Genomic DNA, 26636 nt, shown 5'->3' with positions numbered 1-26636 from the left:
TCTGCTGGTGACATACAGTTTGAAAGTTAGTTTTACTAAAAGTTCACACTCGCTGTTCGTTTCATTTCTGATGCCAATCACGCAGCTTGGAAGAAAAATCTTCTGCAGCTGTTCTGATAAGTTGTCAATCATTTAAGTAGATTTTTAACACATTTGATAACCTGGCCCTGAGCTTCAGAATATGAGTGAAAAATATATATACTCTAAATCAAAGCAGTGCTTACATGCAAATTGCTATATTATTGTAATTTAGAGTCAATCTTACTGTTAAGATCTGTTAAATTATAATTTGGTCCAGCAAACTTAATGTGAAATATTCCAGTAAATAAATAAATACCATCACTGTCAAGTGCGAAGACCAAAACAGAAAAGATATTCTGTGCAGAATCATAGGAAATGAGCCAACCAGTGAATATTTAAAAAATAAATTGAATTATTGATCTCGCTTCATTTTCTGTTTTCTGTTGGCCCGATGCTTCAGCACAAACTGCAGCTGTTTAGACTGTGCTGAGAATAAATTAGAGAGAAATCAGGTTCATTTTGTGTGTGTGTGTGTGTGTGTGTGTGTGTGTGTGTGTGTGTGTGTGTGTGTGTGTGTTTGTCTGTGTTGTTCGACACGGTTGCCTTCTTTTGTTTTGTTTTATTTTTGGGAGGGTTTTTTTGCCTGAATTTTGATCTCTAAAATAAGTGGCCAGCATTTCTTCTTTGTGGCTACTCAGTTATGCAGTTTAGCTGCAGAATGTTCTCTGGGATTGATTACTCGTGAAAGGGATGGTTTAATAAATGATTTTCCTCATCGTCTGACCTTCCGATGCACCCTTGATTTCTAGTGTGAAAACTGCATTTAATGGTGTAGAACTTTTTTTGACACTTGGATGGATCCATAGTTCAGACACATATATATATTTTTTTGGAACTAATAACTGTTGTGCATTTTGCGGCCCAGAACACACAGAAAATGCTTAAACCTGTTTGCCTTGCTCCATAAATGTCCAGAGCTGTTGACGTCAGGTGACTGTGGATTAAAGTCAGGATTAAAGTCTGCTTCAGTGTGAATCGTTTTCCCGCAAACCGCAGGGTGTAGCGTGTTTCTGAAGGCCTCGGTGTGGATTTGATTCACAGCAGACATCCAGCTCCGACATAGCAAAACACTCCCAGACACACACCCAACCGCCTTGTCTCACTGCAGATGTGATTCACTGTGTTGTTCTCTCTCCTGTTTGCCTGCTCACATATGCCCGACTCCATCCATCACTGTGTAATGCTGCTGTGTCTTAGCCCTTCTACAAGTGCGCTCACATTTGGTTCGCCTGATGGTGCTCTGACTGCAGCTGATGCTTTAGAGTGCCATTCAACGCCTCCTTAGAAACCTTCAGTCTTTGCTTCAAACTACAATTTCACTTCTCAAACTTCCTTTACTTACTTGAACAAGCCGCCACTGAACGCTGTCTGCTTCAGGGGAGGACACATCTCGAGACAATCTGACCTCATTAACACTTACTAACCTTCTTAAGGTTGCGCACATTGCACCCATACATGTGTAAAATCTAAATCCAGTCTATTCTGTTTTACTCAGATGAACAGCAACTAACACATCTGATTTTGTTTTCTTTTTTGCCTTATCTATGTAACTGTCCTTCACTTTCAATAACACATTTTCATATGAAGGAGTGAATGAATAAATAAATAAATGAATAAGAATGGTGATTACAACTGATTTATTCCTTTCGGGCTTTTGTCCCGTGCCTCTTTTTAAGCGCACGCAGTTTTTTAGAACAAAATTTCATTTGTGAACCATTAATTTCCTCAGCTTTGCTGAGAAGAGACTTGTACTAAATTTACACCAATCAAGCATCAGAAAATGGAACAACAGGATGTTGTCAGTGGGGGGGGCCCTTGGGTCCTATGGGTTCAGGGAAGGGGGCCTCTGTGGATCAACCCACAGATGCTTGATGGATCTAGGGAATATAGTTGTTCCTAAACGTGCGTGCGCGCCTGTGTCAGGCTGCACCCTGCTGGGGATGGCTGCTGCCATCAAGGGCTGTCATCTCTATGAGGTGGGTTCTCCTGTCACTGGTTTTAATGTTATGGCTGATCGGTCCATATCTGCTGTGTGTAACCAAGGAAACAGCCCCTCGCTATATCCTGAATCCATTTTTCCACTCCACGTGTTGTTCCGCCAGTTTTCGTGTTATCGTGTCGAAGGTGCATCAGGAAACAGACACAGGCGGAATCGTCAGGTGCGCGCAGCATCCGCAGGACCGGGCGCGTTCACGCGTCGCGGGAGAGCGGGACGGAGGAGGAAAAATCGGGTGAGTGAGAGAGGAGGCGGGGGGAGCCGGCCGGGGTAGTGAAAATGATGGCGACCGATGCAGAGGAGATAAGAAACCACACAAGCCCCTGTCCCGTCCCCGACAACAGTCTCAGCACCCTGTCCATCAAAATAACGCGGAAAAACCAAGATAGACACTGGAAGCTGCGGTTTATTTATCTGCAGTGCTGTGAGTACCCGCACGCATCACGACGTCAAAATTTCGACTCAAAACCGCAGCGGGCGTAAGGCTGCACGAGTCCGGTCAGAAAATGAATTGAGTATTGAAGTGTTGGTTGTCACGAGAGAATAAATGTGCACTGATAACATTTGGGGAAAAGTAAAAGCTGAATTTGACGTGTCGTGGGATGGGGGGATGGGGGGAGGGAGGGTGGGAGGTGATGGTGGACCGGGATAAACGCTCGCGAGGACAGTCGAGAGGACGTAGTTTCCTGTCAAGTAAATAAATAAATAACATTTAGTGAAATAAAGGTATAATAAGGTCTTTTAACCAGTCAGTCGTTTACTTTAATATTTAATTCACCATTTACTTAACACCAAGTAGCGTTTCACCGGGATAGTTTTTGCAAGTGAACTATGGGCTTTTTAAAGAACGTGGCATTAATGTAAACAGATTAGCGTTTTAATTAATTAACACCAGAGCATGCAAAATAAAAAAATAAAAAAAACAGGCATATTCTGGTTCTTATTGCAAAGTTGGTTTAATGTATTTGACAGTGCAGCCAAAGCTTATATTACACTTATTATATAACATAGAACTTGTTAGCCTCTCTTAGACAGTTTTTAATTAATAACAAAAGGATAAAGTTATTGTTATTTGAGTTATCATTCAGTAAATCATGTATAACCTAACAATTTCAAGTGTATTATTTATTATCGGAGCTAAGGTATGGAGTTAGAGTTAAAGCTAGATAACCGCAAGTCAGTTTTCCTTGGACCCCCAGCGGTACCAGCTAATGGGGATCCTCAATAAATACACCACCGGTCAAAAGTTTTAAAACAGCACGCAGTATCCTCCGGTATAGTTGGTCAGGGCTTCATCCTACAGCAAGATAATAGCCCAAAACTTTAGTCCAAGCTACACCAGAACTACCTCAGGATAAAAACAAGATGGAAAGCTTGAAAAACCCTGTGTGTAGACTTTAACCCCATGGATCTGGTTTGTGAGCACGCTACAAGCGCCACGCATTTCTGGGACATTCTGCAAAAAAAATTGTGGAAAAAATAATTATTTCATGAGTTGAACGTTTAGAATATATTTTGGGTTATATATTGAGTCCATGATTTATTTATTTTTTTAACTTGAAATGTTCTTTTGGTCTGTGCTTTCATTTCAGATTAAAATAAGACATTAAACTACACACAAGAGAAATTCAAAAACTGTCCTAACACTTTTGATCGGTAGTGTAATTAATTAGATAAATAAATAAATATAGTTTTAAGTTGGATCCGTGCTATAGGCAAGTCGCTCGCACCTCCCCTGATGTCCACCTCCCCAAAGATGTAACTACACGTTGCGTCGACGCAAGTTGCAACAGCTGTGGTCGTTCTGAAAAGCGTTTCCTCTTTGACGGCTGTCAGTGGGGAGACAAGCGCAGAAAACTCCTACACACCACTTACTCAGGTGTCTTCTCTAATTTGTGTGTTGCAGTGATTTTAGAGAAAAAAAGAAAAAAAGTTGTGTTGGCCAAAATTAATTAGCTTCAACCCAGACACTAGCAGCTCTGTTCCAGTTGTCATTGTGTGAAGTTCACAGAGACCACTTTTCAGCAGTGTAATTTCAAAATGACGACACACACACACACACACACACACACACACACACACACACACTCACACACACTGCACAGGTTTAAATTCTTACATGCTGGGCTCATTGTAGCACCATTGTAGTGCCAAAACAAGCTCCATTCTCTGGCATCCTATTTACCAATTACCCATCAGTTGGTCCAACATGCACTGATTACCACTTTCTCATTTAGTAAATCCAAATAGGAACCATTTGTTTTGATGGCTCTCTTCCTTTGTGTAGATGAGTGGTGAGGCATCTTTAGAAAAAGTTTTAAGATTGGCCATAACCTGGATAACTGAGAAGCTTCGTAAATAAGGGGTAATCATAGTTATATAGTGATACAGTGTCTAATAGTGACAGAGTAGCTAATGTTGATGATGATGTTGTAGGTCTGTTTCATATGGTTAATTTTAAAATACCAACATGTTCACAATCACGATCGTAAATAACATATTATAAATAATAGTTACGTGGATGAGCCAAAGTGTTCCAGTCAGAAATGGGTTTTAGTTTTGTTTAATGCTTCTAGTTGAAGAGTTGCCAACTTTCAATTACCAGTTGGAGTAATGGTCCAGTCAGTGAATTAAATTTCATTCATCTGCAAATGTGTAAAACCTCGACACGACATATCGAAACCATCTGGGTGGATAGATAGTAATTTTAGTGGTAGTCTGAGTGAATTAATCCTTTTTATGAAGCTGGGACTTTAAAGGGTTCAGAGTTCAAGCAACATCAGATAAACCATTATGCCAGAATTGCAAGACTAAATCTTCTCTGTAAAATAATGCATGTTTTGACTGTTGTCTGCTGAAAGTGGGAAGTTTCTTTAAGCTCAGTCTGAGTTGACCTGTGTGCAGAAGTATTTAACATCAGAACTACGGCTGTAGCTGAAAAGCCAAACCTAGTGTGATAGACATCCCAGATCAGTGTGATACGGAAAAGTGAAGGCAGCATTTCACAAAAGCTGAAAATAGACTTTCAGTGTTGTTGGAGACGTCTTCTAACAGGCAGTCAGACTTTTGAAATGAATCATATATTATGGATTTTTCATTGAGGGAGGGGGTGTAAATGTCATTTTAAGAATGTCTCGCTACATAATTGAACATTTGTATGGAAACGCCATATTAACCACAAATTATTATTCAGATCAGCATACCTCGGGGGGGATCTTTAAGGTCAGGTTAAGTCCAAAGTCGTCAATATTCAAAGCTGATGTTCATATCGAAGTCATGGGCCATGTCTGAGTCACTTGTCAGAACTTATTAAGACTTCCTTATTACTGCTTTACCTTTCCTTAGTTTTTTGGAAATGTCACTGTGGCAGTCAAGTTGGGTTTCACTCTCTATGCCAATGTATCCTGGAAGTGATTCATTCCTATTGGAAAATCCATTTTTAAATGCTTCTTGTCACATTACACTATTGGTTCTTTACTGTTATAGCTTCTTGCTGTAAGAAACAACTTGGTTGGCTGCAGGAAAATGCAGACATTTACCAGAACGGGAAAATTCAAAAAGTTGTATTGGTCAGAAACTGCGTCAATGACAATGTGACTGTGTGCAGAAACTGGAAATGTGAACCTTTAAGAAGTATGACACGATCTTTACGTTGATGTTGCTTTTCTGGGTAATAGTTATGGACTGGAATTTGGTTTGTGAGTAAAAATTGTCAAGTGTTGCATGCCTAAAGACAAGTGACAATTAGACAAATGGCCAAAGCATCACAACAGTAAATGCCATTTGTGTCCATTAAGTTTGTGACTACGTTCCGCCCTCGCCGGTGGAATCCTGTTAATGTCTAAAACTAGTTATTGAGTCGCTATATTACATGCCTCAGCAGCTGTGAGAATACAGACAGTATGGAAAAGATTACGATGGCATGTCTGATTACGGACACCATATGTAACTTAGACGTCTTTGGAGGGGTGCCGAAAGCGAGCAGAATAGGACTGATAAGAGAATCATGAAAAACGACCCAGCTGATTTAAAATGACAGCTTATTTCTTATGATGATGAGCGGTCCTTAGAGTGCAAGTGATGGATTTCAATGTGACTGGCCTCGTCAATATAGCCATCAGCTTATAGTGTGTTTATTGTCATCGTACTTCTTTATAGTTTGTTGGAATCGACATTCTGTAAATGTAGAAATATGAAAAGGGTTTGCATGAAAGTTAGCAATCTGAAAACACAGCTCACTTAAAAAAAATACAATAACATTTCTAAACACAGAGGTATATTGTGCGGACATCACTGACATTTAAACTGGGCTAAGTTAAGCTAAAAGTAAAGTGGACATTTAGATGGTTCAGCACTGACTCTGATGTTAAACGTCTTCGAGATCAGGTGAGGTATGAGGTCAGATGTCTCTCTCTGTTATTTTGCAGTCTTTTTTAAAGTGTAATTCTGTAAACTACAATCTATATACAATCTATCTACAATCCTATCTCAGTTTGGTGTGAATCTCTGCGTCAATTGTTGTGGTTTTGTAGATTGCCTTTCTTCAGGACTTTGGCCAACAGACCTTCGGCCCAGTCTTCAGGAATGACGTTCTTATCCCAGATGTTCCTAAACACGTCAGTGAGGATCTTGACTGAGGTTTTGATGTCGTCTTTTAACATCTCAGCATGAGTGGAGTCAATGCCGGCGGCTTCCCATTCTTTGTCGCTTTAATGGCACTCTTGATTTGTACTTCAGTTGGGGTCCTGGTGTTAATTTTGAGTATGTTCTTTAAGACTTCAAGGAAGTGTTGCACCCACCCTGCTGCCTGTTCACCCTCTGTTAAGAGGTTGCTCCCATCTTTGTCCTTTACAGGAGCAGATTGGCTGGTTTTCTTGGCAGACAGTTGTTTGGTGATTTCCTTCTTTCGTTCCTTGAACTCTTTTTGACCTCCTTGTCTCGGCATCTTGGGCCTGCTTTTGGAGTCTCAGTGACTTGGTGTTTAGCATTTTGGCTTTTAGATGTTGTCTTTACTCAATTTTGTGCCATGTCCCAGGAGTCAGCCACTCCTTGTTGTTCTTTTCTCTAAATTCCAGGACCTTCGTGGTCAACATACGTGTTTTGGTGGTTTCCCATTTGGTGCTGATATCAAGGTTCAGCAGGATCAGTCAGAGCACCAAGAGCACTGAAGTTTAAGATGTAGTCTAAGTGGTTGGTTGTAAGACCGTCAGTTGACTTCCAGGTGAGTTTGTGGATGTCTTTATGGGAGAAGATGGTACGACCAACTTTGAAGTTGTTTTCCAGACAGGAGACACTCACCATTGTTGTTCTTCACGCCACAGCCCTGCCTCCCCATTGGCTCAGTCACAGCTTTGATTATCGGCTGAAATCTTTGCGTTCATGTCACCTGTAATCAACAGCATATGCAGAGGGACCTTGGAGACTGTTCACTGTATCTCCTCATACCAGTCATCCTTTTCAACTTTGTCAGCTTCATTTGTATGATGGTGTGTTTACAATGTCTGGAGTTGAAGCGAGCTATGATTATTCTGTTGCTGACAGGTTCCCATTCTAACAAGGTTTTTGCCTTTTCTCTGGAGATTATAAGAGCCACACTGTGTATGTGGTTGTCTTTGTGCCCTTAGTGGAGGATCATTGATATATCACTGATTGTTTGGCATCCACTCACTGATTCCCAAAATGTCCAGCCTGTACCTTCTCATTTCATTGGTGACCTGGGCAAGTTTAGATGTTTCATACTGGGCATATTCCATACTCCCTGGCGGATCTTTGTTTTGGGCCTGAGCAGTTATTTTACTCCATGGGAACAGGATGTGACATAATGGCGGCTATCAAGTTGCAATGCCAACCGCTCCATAAAGGTACAGTGTATAATCCAACATTTCCTAGATCACAGTGTTGATTAAATGAAAACACAAGTGAGTCTGGTGGAAGTGGTTGGGTCATTGTATCCTGGCTCTGCATGGCTCCACTCTTGAACCATTGTGCGCAGACTTCATTTTGTCAAGATGACACTGCCTGTATCCCTGGGAAAATAGCACCCAAGTTTGGCCAATGCAAGGAAGTGGTGAGACGTTGTCCACAAGTGTTGAACTACACACAGACAGATGTGATGCTACAGCTAAGAGCCTTTCTTAAAGTGGCCATAATCAGTATTTTAATATCAATAAATATCAATTAATATGCCTCCCTGTAGTTTTACCTTCTCCTTATTCACATATATTAGTTTACAGATGCATGCTGATATTCTAGAAAAAAAAATGTGCTTAATACTAATTTTACCCTTTTTAGCTCAAACGATCAGGAGGACACTGAGTGTTGACCAGCTGGTGAGAGCAGTGCAGTGTTTAGTAGCTAAGCAGACAGATATTGGTCTCAAGACCCAAAGCAGAGCTATAGAAAAAATAATATTGGTTTGACATTCAGGCAGCTGGAAACATGGCTCCAGATGAATGATGATGTTACTTTGTTTTTTATTTTACACAATCACAGGAGTCGATAAACAGCTGTTCTGTCGTCCTTCCTCCCTTCAAACTGTTTACTCTAGTTTTTTTTAATGGTCCTGTAATTGTGATCATATACTGTATTTATTCCCACTTTTAGTTCACAGTTTGATTCCAAGGGGGTTTTAGGATATTCTTAATCGACAAGTCTCTCAAATCATGACTCAGCTTTTCTTCCAGAGAGGGACATAGCACCCATAGGTACATCAGAAAACATTAGAAACATCACACACAATTGCTATAGAGTTATAAAGTATCTGTATAATAACACTAATATGGGGATAACAGCTATGCAAAATAACAGGCTGCAGCACACGGAGCAGGTTTACAAACCGTGAGCATTTCATTTGAGTTAGTAATGATGGGGTGTTGGAGGGGAGAGGACCAGACGAGGTAAAGTCTGGGCTTGATTATTTGATATAACACTACTATAACTTCAAAGGGATAGTTATGATGTAGGTTTTTTTTTTTTTGGTTGTGTGAGAAAGAATGTGCTCAGAGATGATGTATGCAGCTTTGAAAAATGTGGTTCCCTCTATAAATGTGATTGCAAAAGTAAAGCAGTAGAGGAGGACCAAATACAAGCTGGTGCTGAAGTTATTTGAATTTTTGCCATGCCGTCCACTTTATTTTTTCTAGTCAATGCTAAAATCTTCTTTCTTTTTTTTGTACCGACCCTGGCCTGGTCTGGCTGGCTAAATCAACACCTATAGTAATTTTGATTACATGATGCTGTTACTTGGGAGGTGCTCAACATATTATTCCCTTAAACTACTCATTATTCACTTTAGATTTGTTGACAACAATGTTTTATATTGAACTGCTGTTGTTGGCTTCACTGAAGAAGAACCCCTTGATTTAAATTTTGTGAATACACTTCTCTTTGCAGACTTCTTGACCATTGCAACAATACTGGGGACTGGAATCTTAGGTGAGTATTCACTTCTTTTGCCAGAGATGCATGAATCACCAAAAACGACCTCTTATTCATGCTCATTACTTACGAATCCCATTTGTGATACCCAAAGCCTCACACACATTTACAGAAAGTGTATTGTGCTGGCTTCTGTTTATGCAGGTGTGCACAGTGATTCAGCTAATTTGGTGGCGAAAACATCGTCCCTTTTCATTCAGAATATTACTTGGAGCATAATTAAAACTCTGTCCATCTCTTGGCTGTCACCGGCAGAGCAAATTTAACTGTGGTTTATGAAGTGTAGTTAACACCAGAGAGATTTTTGTAGAGGTGGAAATTACATGGGGCATTACATTTAACTACTTTGTTTGCAGCGGGGTCTTCGTGTAGTTCCACAAAGGTGGAGCCCTTCCAAGTTAATACTTGTTCAGTCACTTAAATCTCATATTGAAATCAGCGCCACCCATTAAATTTTACACTGAGTTTGAGCCGGAGTGGAGAGGAATGTCTGAGGGCGAAAGGTGTGGGGAGACGGTGACAGACGGGCAGGTAGATACGCTGGCTAAAAGTCAGACATTGTCTAGCACATGTCTTCAGATCTCAGGTGGGAATCAAATTCAGAAACACTTTATTATTCATACATTTCAATTCCTAGGTCTTCCAGTAACGATAGCCCATGCCGGGCTGGTGCCTTTCCTCGTCTCCTTTCTCATCGGCTTCTTCGTGCAGGTGAGTAATACGCGGCTTTAATGGACAACAGCTATGAACCGACCACGCCCACTTCAAGAGCCGTCATTTCTCTTCCGCAGGGCTTGCTTATCTACCTGTTTGTAGAACTTCTTCAGAAATGTCAGCTCGTGCAGCTGGAATCTCTGAAGGTTAGTAGCCGAACTAACCCAGCACAGTACGTATGTTTTTTTTGAATCTGTATAAAATAGTGTAAAATATTTTTTCGACAAATTTTTGATGAAAAAAATGCTGAAATGTTCAGTTTCATCAGTCGTCTCAGATAGTCGTGACAAAACGCCGCTCAGCCACAACATTCAAACAACACTCTGTTACCAAACACCACAGGACACCCTGAGAAGGCTCATGTTCGTTTTCTGATGAGTATACAATATTAGGAAGGTGGTCATAATGCTTTGCCGGATCAGTGCATGTGTGCATGCACCTATTCCTGGATGGAACTAACTCGACTAAATCGATTGCAGCCTTTATAATTTGTAATGTTTTCAAATACACTTGGATAAAGTCAAAGAGGGGGAAGTTAAAATGTCTAACTTTTAGTGTTCGATCTTTGCTGCTGGTAGACAGGTGTTGCCGAGTGCATTGTGATGGATCAAGTGGGCGTAGAGGATCCTGCCCCCACAGAGGAAGAGGATGAAGATGACAGTGAGAATGCAGAAGCAGGTAAGAAAACTTTACCTTCAAATTAAATCAATTCTCCTTCCTGTTTGTGAGGGACCGGCAGACGCCGCGGGCATATCCAAACCCTTCTGGGCGAAGCATGAGAGAAACAGGGAGTGTTTGTGACATTACTGATTGTTATATACAGTATTTTCTTTTCAGCGTGACCTATTTGGACTTCGTGTCACTCTGCATTTGCAGTTCAACTCATCACAAAAAGCTATTAACTGACGCCAGTGAATGCCACTGTTGACGCATGTCAAATTCCCTTATTAGATTTAGAAGAAACTTCTAGAAGAAACTTCTTAGAAGATGTAGATTTGGCAGTGGTTAAAACTTGTGATGGAACAAAAAGATTGTATAGAAAAGAGGACGTGCCTCAGTCTTTTTTTTCCTGAAAGGACGAAAGAAATATTAGGATTTATTTACAGTCGGTTTCTAAACTTGAGGATAAGTGGGGTTACAGTCCAAACGTCCACATCGTTGCAAAACATTGCATTAAATTGGATCATTATTGCTCTGTAAACCGCTGCACCGGGACAGGGTTGATTTGAATTGCATTGATCTCTTAACTAGACGTTTCGCATCACTGGGTTGCATAGTGACATATTAATCAAATAGGTCTTTGTGGCTGGAGATATACACACCTTCAGGCGTCACTTTAAAGCATAAGTCGTTAGAGAACGCTGATGTTGTTGGCACGGTGCTAAATTCTGAATCTTTCAAGGATCCCGGCGTTTTTGTGAGTAAATAATCATATTTTACCAAGAAGCCTCTCTGTTTTCTCATCTGCACCTCATTTAATTGTTTAAAGCTGAGCCAGATTTTCATTCTGTGGTAGCGTCCCATCGGGAAAAACCCTTCATTCACAGATGTTTCACAGTAAAAGCCTCGCAATCGATCAAAAGCCACAACCTTTCCTATGTTAACCTGCGTAAGAGTCACGTTGACAATAACGTGCACGGGTGAATAAAACTGAAAAGTAGAATTAAGTAAAGAATTAATACATTTTTATCTATTAAAAATAAAGAAATAAACCAAAAGTAGCAGATGTACTGGATGGAATTAAAACTGTAAGTTATACTAAATATAATATGAATGTATTTCCACACTATCTTAATAATTTCTATTTCATTTGTACAAAACAATTGAAAACTTTAAAGAAGTGCATGAGTATACTTTCTTTTCCTCATTCGTGGTAATACAGTCAATAGTTATCGTACCAGAAGTACTAGTGAGTGTAGAGTAGGATGTTTAGTAATTTATTACAACAGAACCTTTTGGGAAAAACATTGCCCGTCATTGTCACCTCACGCACAAAGCATCAGCCTTTGTTTTGTGCAGTGACTGTGAACGTGTAGCTGGATTCAAAGACTGAGGTTTTTTTTCTGTTGCGTCACGAGTTGCATATTGTGTGAGTACGTGTGCATGTGCCAGCGTAGCTCGGAGCGAACAGCATGACAAAACGCGCTCGCTCAAAGCTGAAGACGCCTTTCCCCCGAAAATGACCCGCCGTTCCGAGGAGAAGCGAGCGACTAATAATTCCACGTTCAGTTGTCAAGGTGTGATCTCCCCCAACGCTTTGCTCTATTTCTATCCTCTCCCATTATGTCCAGAGGTATTTGCACTTGCAGACCCTGCGGCGGTACACAGGAAACCTCTCAGCCACAATTATTGGTTAATTAGTGATGAGTCATATTGGAGCCGGGTCCTGGAAGCCTTGTCACTTCACCTCTGAATGGTGCACACACACATAGAGATGGCTAATTTCAACTAATTCTGTTAATCGATCAGGACCTCTGGTGTGGTGCTTGGAAGTGCGGTAGTGGCTGTAGAGGTGTCACCAGAGGTTTGTGTCACTCACATTTATGAACTGGATAATGCCATGTAGCTCTGCCCTCATAACTGACCTCTCCAGCTGTATGTGTGGAGCGGCATATAGCCTAGACTGTAAATGCTCAGTGTAAGAAATGTAAGAAATGGAAAGGTACGGCTAGATTACACAGCCTGTATGACTGCACTCTTAATGAGATTAAAAGGATATGACAAGTCACCTATATCTTTGGAGTAGATAGTGCGGTTGGATTTATTTCCTCACACTCGCATCATAGGACTGTGAAAGAAAGTTTGACATATTATCCACACATGACATAACTCTTAAGACTATCTGTCTGTTTTTCTTATAAACTCCACTTTCATTCTTTTCTTATGAAAGGATAATTGGCTGGTTTGTTAAGTTATTTTTTTTTTTTTTTTAAACTTGATTCAATTTACTTGAGTCCCTGCAATGGAGGTCGAGCAGTTGATGCTGAAGTCTTAACAAAGCCCATTACTTAAGAATAGCTTTATAAATAGAATTATATGGATGGTTGGATTTTCTGGCCTATTCTTCTCTGCAGTTTGGGCAATGCCACTGACAGTGAAAATTACGCGAGGTAATTTTATTTTTCTGTGTAACTTGCCATGTCTCATTTTCAGTGACAGGCGTTACGTCTGTGACCCGGTATTAAGTTTGAACTGGTTGTGCACTTGAGCTCTTTGTTTAATTTTGATTGTTTCTTCATATTGTCACTTAAAAATTGCCTATTGTAGTCGTTTCTAAAGATAAGACTGTCTTTTACAGGATATTTAATAACAGGATGGGAAGTATGAAATTAAATCTATCAAGACTTTATTAAGTTGCTTGCTTCAGAGTAAACTCTCGTTTCCAGGGACCTTCCTCAGGGACTAGTACCCAGTAACTGCTTTTCCACTGGTATTTTACCTCCCCATAAAGTCTCCGCTTGGGGGTTTTTTCCGCAGCACACGTACTGAACATTTGTTATTGGCTGAGTAGTTGCAGTTTTTTGTCTCACGGACATGTCTCTCAGTCTTAGCAGGATCTTCCTTACATCAAGTATTTTGAGCATTATGAACAGTGACGCCGATAACGCGTTTCTCTAATACAGCGTTTTTTTTTTTTTCAAAGTGTGAGGCGCAGCTGCCCCCGAGGGCGCCAGAAGACTTCAGGGGAGGTGCGGTGTGAGAAAAAAATAAACCTGAAAAAAAAGTAACATGCGTGCACGTGATTATGCATGCAAAGCTTATTCGAGCTGTGCTCAAAATTTGACTTTCTGAATGCGCCCCCATGTCCTAGTTTACATGCAACGGAGAAAATCCAACAACTGACGAGAACATGTCCTCCTCCTCCACACTAGGTGGCGATATGTGTCTTTTCTGCAGGTTAACACCATGTTAATATGGCCCCCTTCTAGAGGAAATGCAGTAACAGTAAAGTAACTAAGTTACTTTTTAAGGATGTAATCGGATTACATTTCAAGGTAACTGTTGCAACACTGATTGTGAATCTGCTTTGCTTCTACCACTTGCCTCTTTTCTGGCATCGACTGATTCATAATCAAAGCAGCGTGGCTTGTAGTAATCTCCATGCTGACTGTTTGTTGTCACTTTTATATGTATAGAATTTAAGTCAAATCGAAATATTTCTTGCGCTTCTGCATTGATTGGAAAAACAAGACTTTTAAGCATTTCTTCAATGCTCCTTTCGCTTCTTTTCTCTCAGATGTTGTATGTACTAGAAAAAAATCAAACCGTCATTATCTCTTCATAACACACAAAGCAGTTCTTAAGCACAGAAGCTGGTGTAAAAGACTGGAATCCCGAAAACTGGAGAACAGATGGTGGCAACGTGTTTGTGTACGCCTTTATGTCAGTATGCTGTCCTTATATAATGGACTTCTACCCGGCTTTTAATTTAACATGCTTGCTTTCCATTAATTTAACATGCTTGTTTTAACTATCACATTTAATAATGTACTGTCTGCCAGGACCACTTTCATCAAAGTTATTACCAGGGAAGGATCAGGTGGGGCCCTGTTTGTCCTTGCAGCATGCGTGGGATACAATGGGTTACTTGAAAAACTATTTGCTCAGATAAGGCAGCATTTTGGGGAAGTTTACATTGATAGTTGAAGTATAATATGACAGAAATGACAGACGTAACATTATGACCACCTTCCTGATACTGTGCAGGTCTCCATTGTGACTCATCAGAAAGTGGACATGGTCCTTCTGAGGGCGTCCTGTGGTGTCTGGAAACAGGATGTTGTTAGTTTGAGCCTTTGAATCCTATGGGTTGAGGGGAGTTGTCTCTATGGTTCAGGCTTGTTCCAGTGCATCGCACAGATAACTGATAAGTTTGGGGTGTAGTGAATTTGGAGGCCAGGTCAACACCTGAATCTTCGTGAATTGTTAAAAGATGGTCAATGTAATTTACTTTTCCTGACAGTGGTTTTAATGTTGTATGTATGGGACTGGTAATGGGGGACTGGGAGGTAACCTGGATGTTGCCTGTTGGTCTCATGGAACATTTTGACAAATCTTCAATTACATACTCCACTTCTCTTATCACTTCTGTCACTTCTATCCCTTGAACATTTTTAAAGGGCAGCTATGTTCCACATTCTGTCTTGGCTGATGAGAGAACATCTGAAGTCCTGTTTTACAGCTGACAAGAAGATGGGAACAGAAAGAGAAATAATTGCACCAAAATAATTCAAATACTGGATTTGTGCATCAGCATTTGTCACCTTCAGGAGACTTGGAGATGTGAAATAATATGAAAAACCAAATTAAACCATTTGAGAAGGAAAACTGTCATCCACGTCTGTTGTGAGGTTTTAATCTGTTGTGAGCGAAAACAGCTTTACACTGACAATTTGGCGGCTTCTAAGTTACAGCGTGTCATTTCAGTGAAATTACAGCCTTGTACATCTGTATTTCTGTGTCTCTCAGATACAGGTTTACTGCAGACTGATCCAGTTGCTCTGCACAGCCAAGCTGACGGTCTGCAACCCAACCTCCATCTGCTCGGCCGCCTCTTTCTCTCCCGGCCCATGAGCCACGCTTTCAACTGCATCCTCCTCTTCCAGTTGTAAGTTGCCGTGGCAACGGTGTTTGCATGAGGTTAATGTTGCATGAGTTAGCAATCATACATTAAATAACAGTAGCATGTGGGTGACTGTGTTTTTTTCAACACTTCCACTCGCTAAGACAAACCTCTGTTAATATGTTGGGAGGAGTTTTCCCATTCGGATTTCTGCATTTCTGCCTTTATGAGCATCTCTGTTGCACAATTATAACTCACAACCCAATTATATTTAATCGATTTCCACTTTATTACCAAGTGTACATGTTGATAGAATTCATATTCTAATTATGCCAAAATTTCACTTTTCTTTTTTTTTTTTTTTTTTTGCCAAAACATTCCCTCAAAACAAGACTGCCATTAAATTATTTACATTATTTGCGCAGTTCGATGAATTAATCTTTAATAGAAAAAACATACATATGTATTTGACTCTTAAAGTCTTCTGTTGACCAAAAAACAGCGATTCTTCTGTTGCTGTGTACAGGCATTAGACTTTTAGGAGATAAAAGTGTGGAGAACAGAAGAATAACTAATGTTTGGAATAATCAGTAATGAACGGGTAGCTCCAATTTTATGCTTCTCAGTATTTGGAACAAAAAGTGGGCGCATGACACATTTATAATAATTATAAACTAATCATCTAATTCACTAATATAGTACCAGCCAGCGGTTCTTTGAGTAAAAATGATAATTGCCATTTGTAGTACGAGATTAATTCCTCACTCGTTCTTTAGTCGCTGTGCACATTTTTGAGTACTGTATTGTAAAATGCTACCCACTGAATATGAAACTGGCCTCTGTCCCTATTCCAGTTATAATCCATCCTATTATTTCACTCTGTTCTGTTCAGACATTGATGATAGAATACACTTCAATATCCTCGCACATTTAATACCACAAAGTTGGAATGAAACCTGCCAAGTCATTTTATTTACAGTGTCCTGGAGCCGCACAACTACTCTTAACCGAGCCAAGGCAGTAGACTCGTGTAAAAACTGTCCTTGAGGTCCAGACATTATATCACTGGCCTCTGCCGCCCAGCCTTGAAATATTGGGAGTTACAAACCTGAGCCAAATACTGATAAAATATGATCGCTGCTGCAGCATCCGCAGTCCACCATCTTTTTAGTGACCAACCTGTTTTCAATTACTGTTTTCCTTCCAATTTGAATGTGACAGTTAAAAAAAAAAAAACAACTTTCATTACCGAACCAAGTGGCCACTGCGGCTGGTTAGAGGAGTTCTGCTCACGAACGGATATGCGCTGTGATGTGTGATGACTGCAGACACAAAAACATTGCGCATTCATTTTTAGCAAACACACTGTGGGAACACACCCTGAGCCCTGTCATTTTCTTTTCTAAAGGAAAAGGGAGATTGGATTTCATTTATGCAAAACTGCTTTTTTTCCCTTCTTTTTCAATTTCGCCACTAATCTGTAAACTAATCGTCCGTCCGTCACTTGAAGTAATGGTCTGGAAAAGTCATTCTTTCGGCTGATATTTGTTGGTTATTTGGGAAAGCTCCACTGACGTGTCAACCATGAGGCTGCTTCAATTAAGGTAGATACCAGCTGTGGCCACTGGGGACATTGACTTCCCTTCAGATTTTAGTTCCTGCGGAATAAATTGGTTTGTTCTTGTATGGTTTGTATGTAATCCTAGCAGCATTAACAGGCTAGTGTTAGATGGTGTGTGTGTGTGTCCACGCAGAGCAGGGCCACTGTGCTTTTAGCATCGCTGGTGGAAAGTCTTGTTATCAGTGTGTGAGCAGCTCTGGAGCACCTGGCCAATCAATAGTTCCCTCATTGTGTTCAAGGAGGCTTAGTGGTCGATCAATGCAGGGGCACGACCGCACAGGTGCACACACATACACGCGTGCACACACGTGCACACGTTCGCGGTCCACACAAAACATGACCTGCATCTTTTACCCTTGGCGCCCCTCAGGCTTTATGTAGTGCCCTACATGGTAGAGCTGTTGTAAAACACACACATCGACGCACTCATACCATGCGGCGCACGCACGAACAATTCATTAACGCGCAGACTTTTAATAGATTAAAACAAAGTGCATGTACATTTCTAAATTTAATATAGCTGTGTACTGTTATATAATTTAGAAAAGCGGAATTTGTAAGATGGGACTATTATGCTGTTGTGTCCCTCAGAAAGTCACCGAAGCATGCAGACTAATGAGTGGATAATGTAGAAGATATAGGACAAAATAAAATCCTTTTTCAACTCCGGCCAGCTCCTCTTGCTATACACGTTTATTAAGTGTAAATAAGTTTGATCACTATGTATTGAGCACTTTATTAGGAACACCAGTATACCCGACTGCTGATGACTATCGAATGTCAGCGTATAAGAATGTTCACACACCTAATGTTCGCGTTAAACATCAGAATGGGGGAACATGTGATCTCAGTGACTGTGGCGTGACCACTAGTGCCAGATGGGATCGTTTGAGTATTTTGGAGCCACTGATCTCCTGGGAACATTGAATGATGTGGAAAAACGAGGACGGTCCAGTGAGCAGGGATCCTGCTGATGGAAACAACTTGTTGGTAAGAGACTTTGGAGGACACTGACCCGGCTTATTGGAGCTGGCGGAAAGGCTGTGGTAGGTCAGATAGTCACAGTTGTGAGCAGAAAATGATCTCATAATGAACAATCTCCAGCCTTAAAGTCGATGGACTACAGTAGAAGAACATATCGAGTTCTGCTCCCGTCAGCCATGGATAAAAATCTGCAGCTGCTTTGGGCACAAGCTCTCAAATCTTGTGCCCAAAATAGTAATTACTTTTTCGGTTTTTGGCCACATATGATCGACTGTTTTGTGACAGTCCCAGGGTATTGCGGGGTCTTGAAAGTTGATAATTCAGTTATAGTTAGATTAAGATCCTTAAAAAGTTTTAAAAAGTCTTATCACGACTTTATGAGGTCTTAAGGTAATGTGATGTAAATGGTTACAGTTCGAAGCGGCACTGAGGTATTAAAAAATATTGAGAGGGTCTTGAAAAAGTCTTAAAAGGCTGTTGAAATTAACTTCAAGATTCCTGTATACACCCTGAGTCCAGACGGCTGGTGGTTGTGTTATGGTGTGGGGAATGATTTCCTGGAACACTTTTGTCCCTCAATAACAATCTAGTTCTTGTTGGGTCGTGAACAGTCACTCATGTGAATGGACGTTGAGTTGTCTGGGAGGGATCTCCAAAACTTCATTGTAAGTGCCGGATAAGTAGTTTAACATAGATTCCCTATTTCTCTCATCTTTGCAACGTTCTTCGGCTAAAATGTGTCCATGGTTTTCCTCAAAAAAGTTTCTCTTGTCCTTGAAATGCAGGTGGACTCCAGGAGTTGACCCTCCCGTGTTGTGCCGTGTGGTTGTTCAGTCCTTGCTGCACTGAACTGTGTTTTGTCTCCTAGGAAATGAGTTAAAACACATAAAAACATAGCACTGTGCTGTCAAATTCTCAAAAATATAAATACTGAATTATTTTCAGGGGCTCAGATTTAACTGAGCGATTAATAATAATTGAAATTTTCATTAGTACTCACTGGAACTCATGCACGTCTCCAGCAGAACGGCTCTCCTCTTTCTTCTGCCGTGCTCTGCAGAATATTCCACTTCTGTAACTTCAGGATCTCCAGGGTAGGGTTTCACAGTGTGTTTGTTTATTGTCCATCTGTAGCGTGAAGAACTGTTCAGTCGTCTTTGCTTCATTTGGAAGAATCTGCACAGAAAGTCCCTTACACTTCAGAATCCATCCTGTGTTTCTGTCTTCAGTCACATCATCGATAAACACTGGTCTCCAACTGGGCGCCACGCCTGCCTACAACTTGTTTTACAAAAGTTACGGATCTTGAGCCATTACAAGACTTCTATTTACTTCATGTTGTTCTGATACTGGATCTTCGCTCCATTTCTCTGAAGTATCTGACTGATAAAATATAATTTACTTTTGAAGTAGCTTAATCCAGGACTTCTGTTCTTGAATTTATTTCACAATTTTAATTATATTCAATTATTCTCGTGCTTGAACAAAAAAGAGGAGAATACACGACAGCTGTATTTCGCAAACATCTCCTCCAATTTGAATTTTAATACTTTAGTCTCCACATTCGCTGGCGTCGTCCAAAGATATATGCACCTAACTGTAAATGAGGCCTGTACAAATACAAATGAAACATTCACAACTTAGTTTTGAGGGACCATCTCTCATAAGGGTTTAAGTTATTATTTGATACAAGCAAAATTGTGTGTAGTTTTTCCACACACAAAAAAAATAATAATAATCCACCCTTTGCATCTTGACTTTGAACTGCTGCAGCTTTGACATCACTGGCTCTCTGTTCTTTGCTTTCCAGCTTTGGAGAGTTATTTATATTCAAAAAATGCAGCTTTGAGTGCTGGAGATGAGAGGACTAGTCTGGACAAAATTTCCCAAATTTGCTGGCATTTCCTTTTAAGATTTGAAAGCAAGGAGATTTGAAAGAGTGAATGTAACTCAGCACTCCAACATAGCGCTCGGCTGTGTGGAGGAACCGCTAATTGATTTGCAGCTTCAACAACCAACTGTTGCGAGATTAGAGAAGCTTAAACTTATAAAAAATGGAACAGATGTTGCGCTGCAAAAATATGTCTTGCCGTTCACTTGGGAATGAAACCTACTGTAAAAACACTCATTTCCAATGCTCAGCAACATCCAGCGTCTCTATGAAGGCGCAGCATTTTGCAGACGGATTTATGGCTCCATGTCAGAGTGTGATGTTCAAAGCACACGTGAAATGAACATTCACAACAACATTTGCTTTAAGTAGCCCCCAAAGGCATCTTTTTGTTTTGAAAAAATATGAAATAGAAAAGTTTGGGAGGATCAAGGCGCTGCTGCAAACCAGAAGTGATTTTAAAATTAAATTGCTTAGTTGTTTATAGCCTCCGGCTCTGTGATGAGGTAACAACCTACAGCAAGTGATTGTCAGTCTGACAGTAACAGACGTCTTTTTAATGCCTAATAAGCATTTTTCCTTTTTCCCTTTCCCCGTTTCTCTTTGGCCCTTTCCCTTCCTGCTCCTGTCCTGTCCATTGTGTCTCCAGCGTTTCAATCGGAATCAGTTACGTTTTAGCCGGCAGCGAGGCCTACGCTGCTCTTTTTAACATCAGGTAAGTCGACAGCATGCTTGTTTTGTATCACAAATTAAAAGAATTTGTGTTCAGTTTTCTCTTGGTTCACTTAAATTATTATAGTGTATGAACCAAAGTTCATTTTTAGAACTTGCGACACAGATGCATCATTCACAAGAGATGACTTAACTTGCAAAAGATCTTTGCCTGGCTCATCTAAAGGATTCCCTTTGTTTTTGTAATCATAAATTTGCCGGAACTTAGTTGGTCATATGGTGTTTGATCTGTGTTCATTTGAATTGGCTTTTGATATGCAACTGAAATGGGTTTGGAGGTGCTTCAAATGTATGTAGAAATGTACATTGTTAATAGATAATCAAACCTCTCCTTTTTTTCTTCTTGACTTGCTTTGAGTTTGCTTAGACTGTGTGAGTAGACTACTGGGATTTTAGAATAGTTTTATTGTCATTGCACGTAAGCACAGTATACATTAAAAACAGAAATACATTACAGGGTTACCACACCTGCATGGAATCATAAGTAATAATAGTTTTTGAGTCGGTATAATTAATAAACTGCTTCATCGTGTGGTGTGTGCTGTGTATTGTCTCCTGCAAGCTGTGCCTGCAGCGATGTGAGGGGATCAGGGTGGCTTAGATTGACTCTAACATATGAGTCACATTCACTCTGTGCTTTGCTCCCTCCTACATATGAATCATTTAAATTCTTTAAGGGGTTAGCAGCTCTTAAAAGAGTGAGTCATTTCAAGTGACTTAGCAACACTTTGGTGAGCAGGGAAACAGAAAGAAAGAAAATCAAACGGTTTTCAGAATGTCCGAGGTCCGGGGTGGAGACAGCGATTATTAAAAAACATCGGTGTCCCTGCATCAACCTGAGCCTCCGCTGGTTGCATTTTATTTCTCTTAATGGCCGTGAGTTCTGACGTCGGATGCGTGTTGCTTAGGGCTGTGTGATGTCTCAATGAAACTTTATTGAAATTGAATTTAAGAAAAAAAACAACTGATGCAACCTTGAGAAGATGGCTGGACACATGGGAGGGGGGGTTCTGAAAGGATTGCACAAACTTACAACATTTGCTTTAATAAAGCAAACAAACGCACACTCCAGAGATGAGAGATAAATACTTCATTATTAAATGGTGAGGGTTTTCCTCTATTTTGTATCGGCAGACGTCGTACAGTACTTTAGATGTAGACGTTGGGCAGTCATGTGAAGTCGTCGTGATTGGGGCACAGTCTCACTGCGGGGTTTATTAGCATGGTTTATTATCCCGGAGATTCTTTGCACTCGTCTGAGGCTCATCACGCTTTCTGTTCTGGCTTCCAAGGCGTGTTTAGAAAGCTTAATGTTGGAGTCATCTTAAAACGCTCTGCAGCAAGGCAGCTGGTTTTCTTCTTGTTTTTTGTTTTTTGTACCATTCAGTTAAACTTGTGAGGATCTTATCTGTTAGAATCTGTCAGATTCGAGTTTATGAACCTCCTACTTGAAAAACCTGCTCTCACTGCAGGTCAGAGAGCTCTTTAACTGGCTCCTCGGCTTCTGCCGCAGAGTAGATGTACTCGCTGTGAACCTCTTCCAGCTGCGTCTTTAATTATTGAAAGCTTCCTGCTGGGCTTTGAGCGCTGCATTCTGCTCCATCAGATTAAACTTGAATGCGTCCTCCCTAATTTCGAACTAAACTTGGCCTGACAATTCCAAGTTGTTATACAGGTCTACCTTTATGGACATCTTCAGGCAGTTAAGACATCAAGATCTTCCAGTCAATGGACTTCACACCAAACAAAAAAATCTGACGGTTTTTCTGTAGATGCTTAAGGTGTTGTCTCAGGCAGAATGGATCGTCCACTTATCGCTGGGTTAAGTGGTCTGAAGCTGTCCTTTGGCAAGACATTGAACAACTTGACCTCTTTCTCAGTCTGGTTCCAGTGCAGTTAACTTGGCTAAAGAAGAGAAATGCCACTAACAGTAACTCAAAGCTTGTCTTATTTACCTGTCATGTGTTCTTAGGTGGCTTACGAGAGTCCACATTCATTTTAGCCAGAGTCAGAGGTACACTGCACACAGCACTCCAGAGAACTTTAGCTAATCTAGCTATTGTCGGTAAATCCCTTCGAACTGTAGACTTATTGCTTTTTAAACCACAAAGTCTTGTTTTCAGTTTGATAAGCACGGACGACATGACGAAGACATGGAGCTGTTTAATATCTGCTTTGACAGTGCTGTAATATACAACATACCCCCAGTTATGATCTGAGCAGCCATCAATGTCGTACTCCTCACGTGTCGAATAAAACTAAAAATCTAACAGTTTTTATACAAAACTTGAAGCAGCAAGAATCACTCAAGCAACGGCAACCCGCTCTTCAACTGTGATCGTTGTCTTTCCCCCTCCGACCTCACACCTACTCGTTCCCTCTCCTGAGTCTGTAATTACCTTTATCAGTTAACAGGGCTAATTTATTTTGTCATGCCCCAGTAAATACTTAACCCAAATAATATTATTCACACTCTGCGGGATCGCTGGACCGCTTCGTTGGCACGCCTGGGCGCTTCATTATCGGCCTGCTCGGCGCCAGGGGAGATGCTGCGATGTGTTGTGGGAGTGGGAAGGCAGGGTTACTGGAGTGAAAAAACCTTGGGAGGCAAACCTATGGATAAGCCAACTTATTTTCCCCCTTCCCCAGGGGCAGCAATCAATAGGCATCTGGAGGTCTCGGTACAAAATCTCTCTTCTCAATCTTACTGCTGTAGGCTACGAGGTGCTCTGGACGCAAACCCCTCTGAAACTCACTTTTGAGCCACATTATTGTATATTAACCTTGAACAGAGGTTTAGATTTTCACAAAAATGTCATTTTTCAATGTTGATCCACAAATTACAGGATTAAACACATATATTTAACAGTTAAAGTTATCAGTTAAATCTCATGTGTCTAATTAAAATGACTACAAGCTCAGCCTGGTCTGTACAGATGGTGAACTTAAATGTTAATACTCTTGTTCCTTGTAATTAGTACAGTCGGCCTAATGTGATCATTTAATCTGATTTATTATGTAGCGACTTGTGTTTAATATTTAAAGGGATATAAAAAATACCTATTTGCTGTAATTACGTTTCCTGATTGACAGTTTTAATCCAAATAAGGTTGCCCCTGACAACTGACTATGTATTAGCAGTGAAAGAAAGCAGGTGTCTTCAACGTTTTTTTTCTTGACCTTGTGCTATTTATAAATATACATTATTATTATCATTTTCTATTCAATATTAAGCTATCCCTTATCCCTTCATGTTCATGTTAATGTGTATTCAACGAAATTCAAATTTGTGGGGGAAATTGAAACGATATTCAAACAATGTCTAATCAACCAAAGATTTTGCGACCCACCTGCAGTGCCTCGCCGGACCCCCTATGGCTCGTGGACCCCCTGTTGAAGACCTATGACCTAAAAGCTTGACAACTGCAAAATTTTGAGCATATAACACATGTCCCCGTCCTGCTCCATGGACAGGTTGAGGAGGTCGTTTGTACCTCAGGCCATACGATTATATAACATATGTAGTGAGGAATCAGCTGGACTTTGGTCATTGCTGATACTTATCTATATATATATATATTTTTTTTTTTTGTATTTTTATATATATACTTCTATCTGGTGTCCTGTACAACACTTTTATGCACTGGAGTTTTTACAGATGTATCCAATATTGGAACGTTTCTACAAAAACATCACGTTAATCTTACATTTTCTGTGTAAATCTGTAGTCTATCAGTGTAAAAGCCGTTAACTAGCACCTCTTTGCAAAACAACTCTTTGCGTCCGAAAAAAATGAATTATTGCCTTAATCCGACTCTAAGTGAACAACTTAAATGCACGTAAACACATCACTCCGACTAATATCAGAGTTCTTGTCCGACCAAGACAGCATTTGGATATTGCATACATACATATACATATGTATGCATACATACGCCTTATTTGGAGTTTAACTGGAAACACGTGTGACCCTGGAACAAAACATCCAAGAAAGCCAGTCGCAGAAGAACTAGGTAAACGGGGCCAGTAGAAGAACCGCCTGATGGATAGCGCACATATTATCTGCACCTTAAGTAGCACATTACGTACGAGATTAAAAAGGTGTACTATTACCCGTATTGTTGTTTGAAATGCTGCATGAACGACTCCAGTTGTTGATTATATGATGTAATAGGTCAACCAGAAAGGGGGTCGTATTAACCTGCTGAAAGGACACATATCGCCACCTAGTGTGGAGGAGGAGGACATGTTCCCGTCCGTTATTGGATTTTCTCCGTTGCATGTAAACTGGGACAGGGACTGCATTCAGAAAGTTGAATTTTGAGCTCAATAAAGTTGCGCATGACCAATACATGAAGAGCCAAACTTTGAATAATCAGGTCATACTGGTTTTCTGCTCGCCCCAGCTTCTGTGTAATCTCTCACTTTGACTTGCGGTAGCCGACTAAAAATCGATCCAGTTTGCCCCTCGCATGCACTGGAGTTAGCTAATCATTTTTTTTTTTCTTCAGGTTTATTTTTTCAGTCCCCTGCAGTCGCCTCCCCTGAAGTCCTCTGGCATCCCCCGGGGGAGGCGCGCCTCACACTTTGAAAACCGCTGCTATAGATACACTGACTTTGACACTGTAGATGTTTCATATGAAATGCTTGTTTCATTGTGGCCGTCAGGTTGTTGTTGTGGGCTCTTCAAGTGAATCTTTTGAAAGGTTTTCCTCTGTATCTAAACTCATTCACCACATTAGGAAAAGAATAGATTGCTTACGTCTGCTCTGAAACATGCACATTAATAAAAGTATTCATGTGTGTCTGTCTGCGTTTCCTCCACAGCCACATCTATGTCATCCCAGCCTTCACCTGGATTCTTACCCTCGCTATCTTACTGGCCCACACAGTCATTCAGCCAATTACTTCGCTGCTCACCCTCCTGAAAGGAATCCTGCTCATTGTCACGGTAATGATTGTTCTCTTTCTATAAATTTAGCAATCCTAATATAGTACTTTCCCGGTAATTATGCTGGATCCGAAACTATGAACTGTTCTTCAGAAGGAATCCACAATGGTTGTTTAGCAACCTAATAAGAGAATAATAATAGAGGAGAAAAAGTTATGATATTACTAATTTAATGACTATAAGGGAAGGTAATCTGACATTAATGCAGTCTAACGCAGCAATCCAAATAAAATGTGTCCGTCAATCAGCCTACTTTCTTAAATATACATGAGGTGGAGAAAATAAAGGAAACACCTGTCAGTGTAACGTAAAGCCTCAAAAATTACTTAATGAAAGGAGGGTTATTAAAATACTATGTGACTGCATTATTAAAATGGTATTTGACTGCATTAGTTTTAGGCTGAATATTATGTACTCACTTGGTCAGAGTGTGTGTCAGCTGAAGTCTGTTTCCTATACATTTTCTGTATGTGGCATTAATAAACTCATTATTTCTTAATAGTCTTACTCCCACAGATGTTTATGGTCTTCTACTGGAGTGTTACCTTTTTGATTTAAAGTGTGGAAATCTTAATCCTAACCAATCACACTACACTGGAAGCAAAAAGAGCTGTTCATAATTAAAGCAGAATATGGTCCTTCAGGGTTTCCTGCTTTTAAAGCTGT

General features: G+C 40.4%; 1 protein-coding gene across 1 annotated transcript in view; it reads left to right on the top strand.

Moving 5' to 3' along the window:
* Window positions 1-2150: 2150 nt before the first annotated feature.
* Window positions 2151-26636, top strand: part of si:ch211-51h4.2 — a 71596-nt gene continuing 47110 nt past the window's right edge. Inside the window, exons 1-8 of the mRNA XM_047588380.1 lie at window positions 2151-2312; window positions 9470-9511; window positions 10152-10225; window positions 10306-10374; window positions 10807-10906; window positions 15698-15836; window positions 20937-21002; window positions 25847-25970. Coding sequence (XP_047444336.1) covers window positions 10831-10906; window positions 15698-15836; window positions 20937-21002; window positions 25847-25970 — 405 coding nt within the window. The 5' untranslated portion in view covers window positions 2151-2312; window positions 9470-9511; window positions 10152-10225; window positions 10306-10374; window positions 10807-10830. The remainder of the gene's footprint in view (window positions 2313-9469; window positions 9512-10151; window positions 10226-10305; window positions 10375-10806; window positions 10907-15697; window positions 15837-20936; window positions 21003-25846; window positions 25971-26636) is intronic.

Source organism: Mugil cephalus, chromosome 6 (assembly GCF_022458985.1).
Source record: "Mugil cephalus isolate CIBA_MC_2020 chromosome 6, CIBA_Mcephalus_1.1, whole genome shotgun sequence".
Lineage (NCBI taxonomy): Eukaryota > Metazoa > Chordata > Actinopteri > Mugiliformes > Mugilidae > Mugil > Mugil cephalus.
Note: the sequence above shows the minus strand (reverse complement) of the source record. Positions and strands in the feature narration are given on the sequence as shown.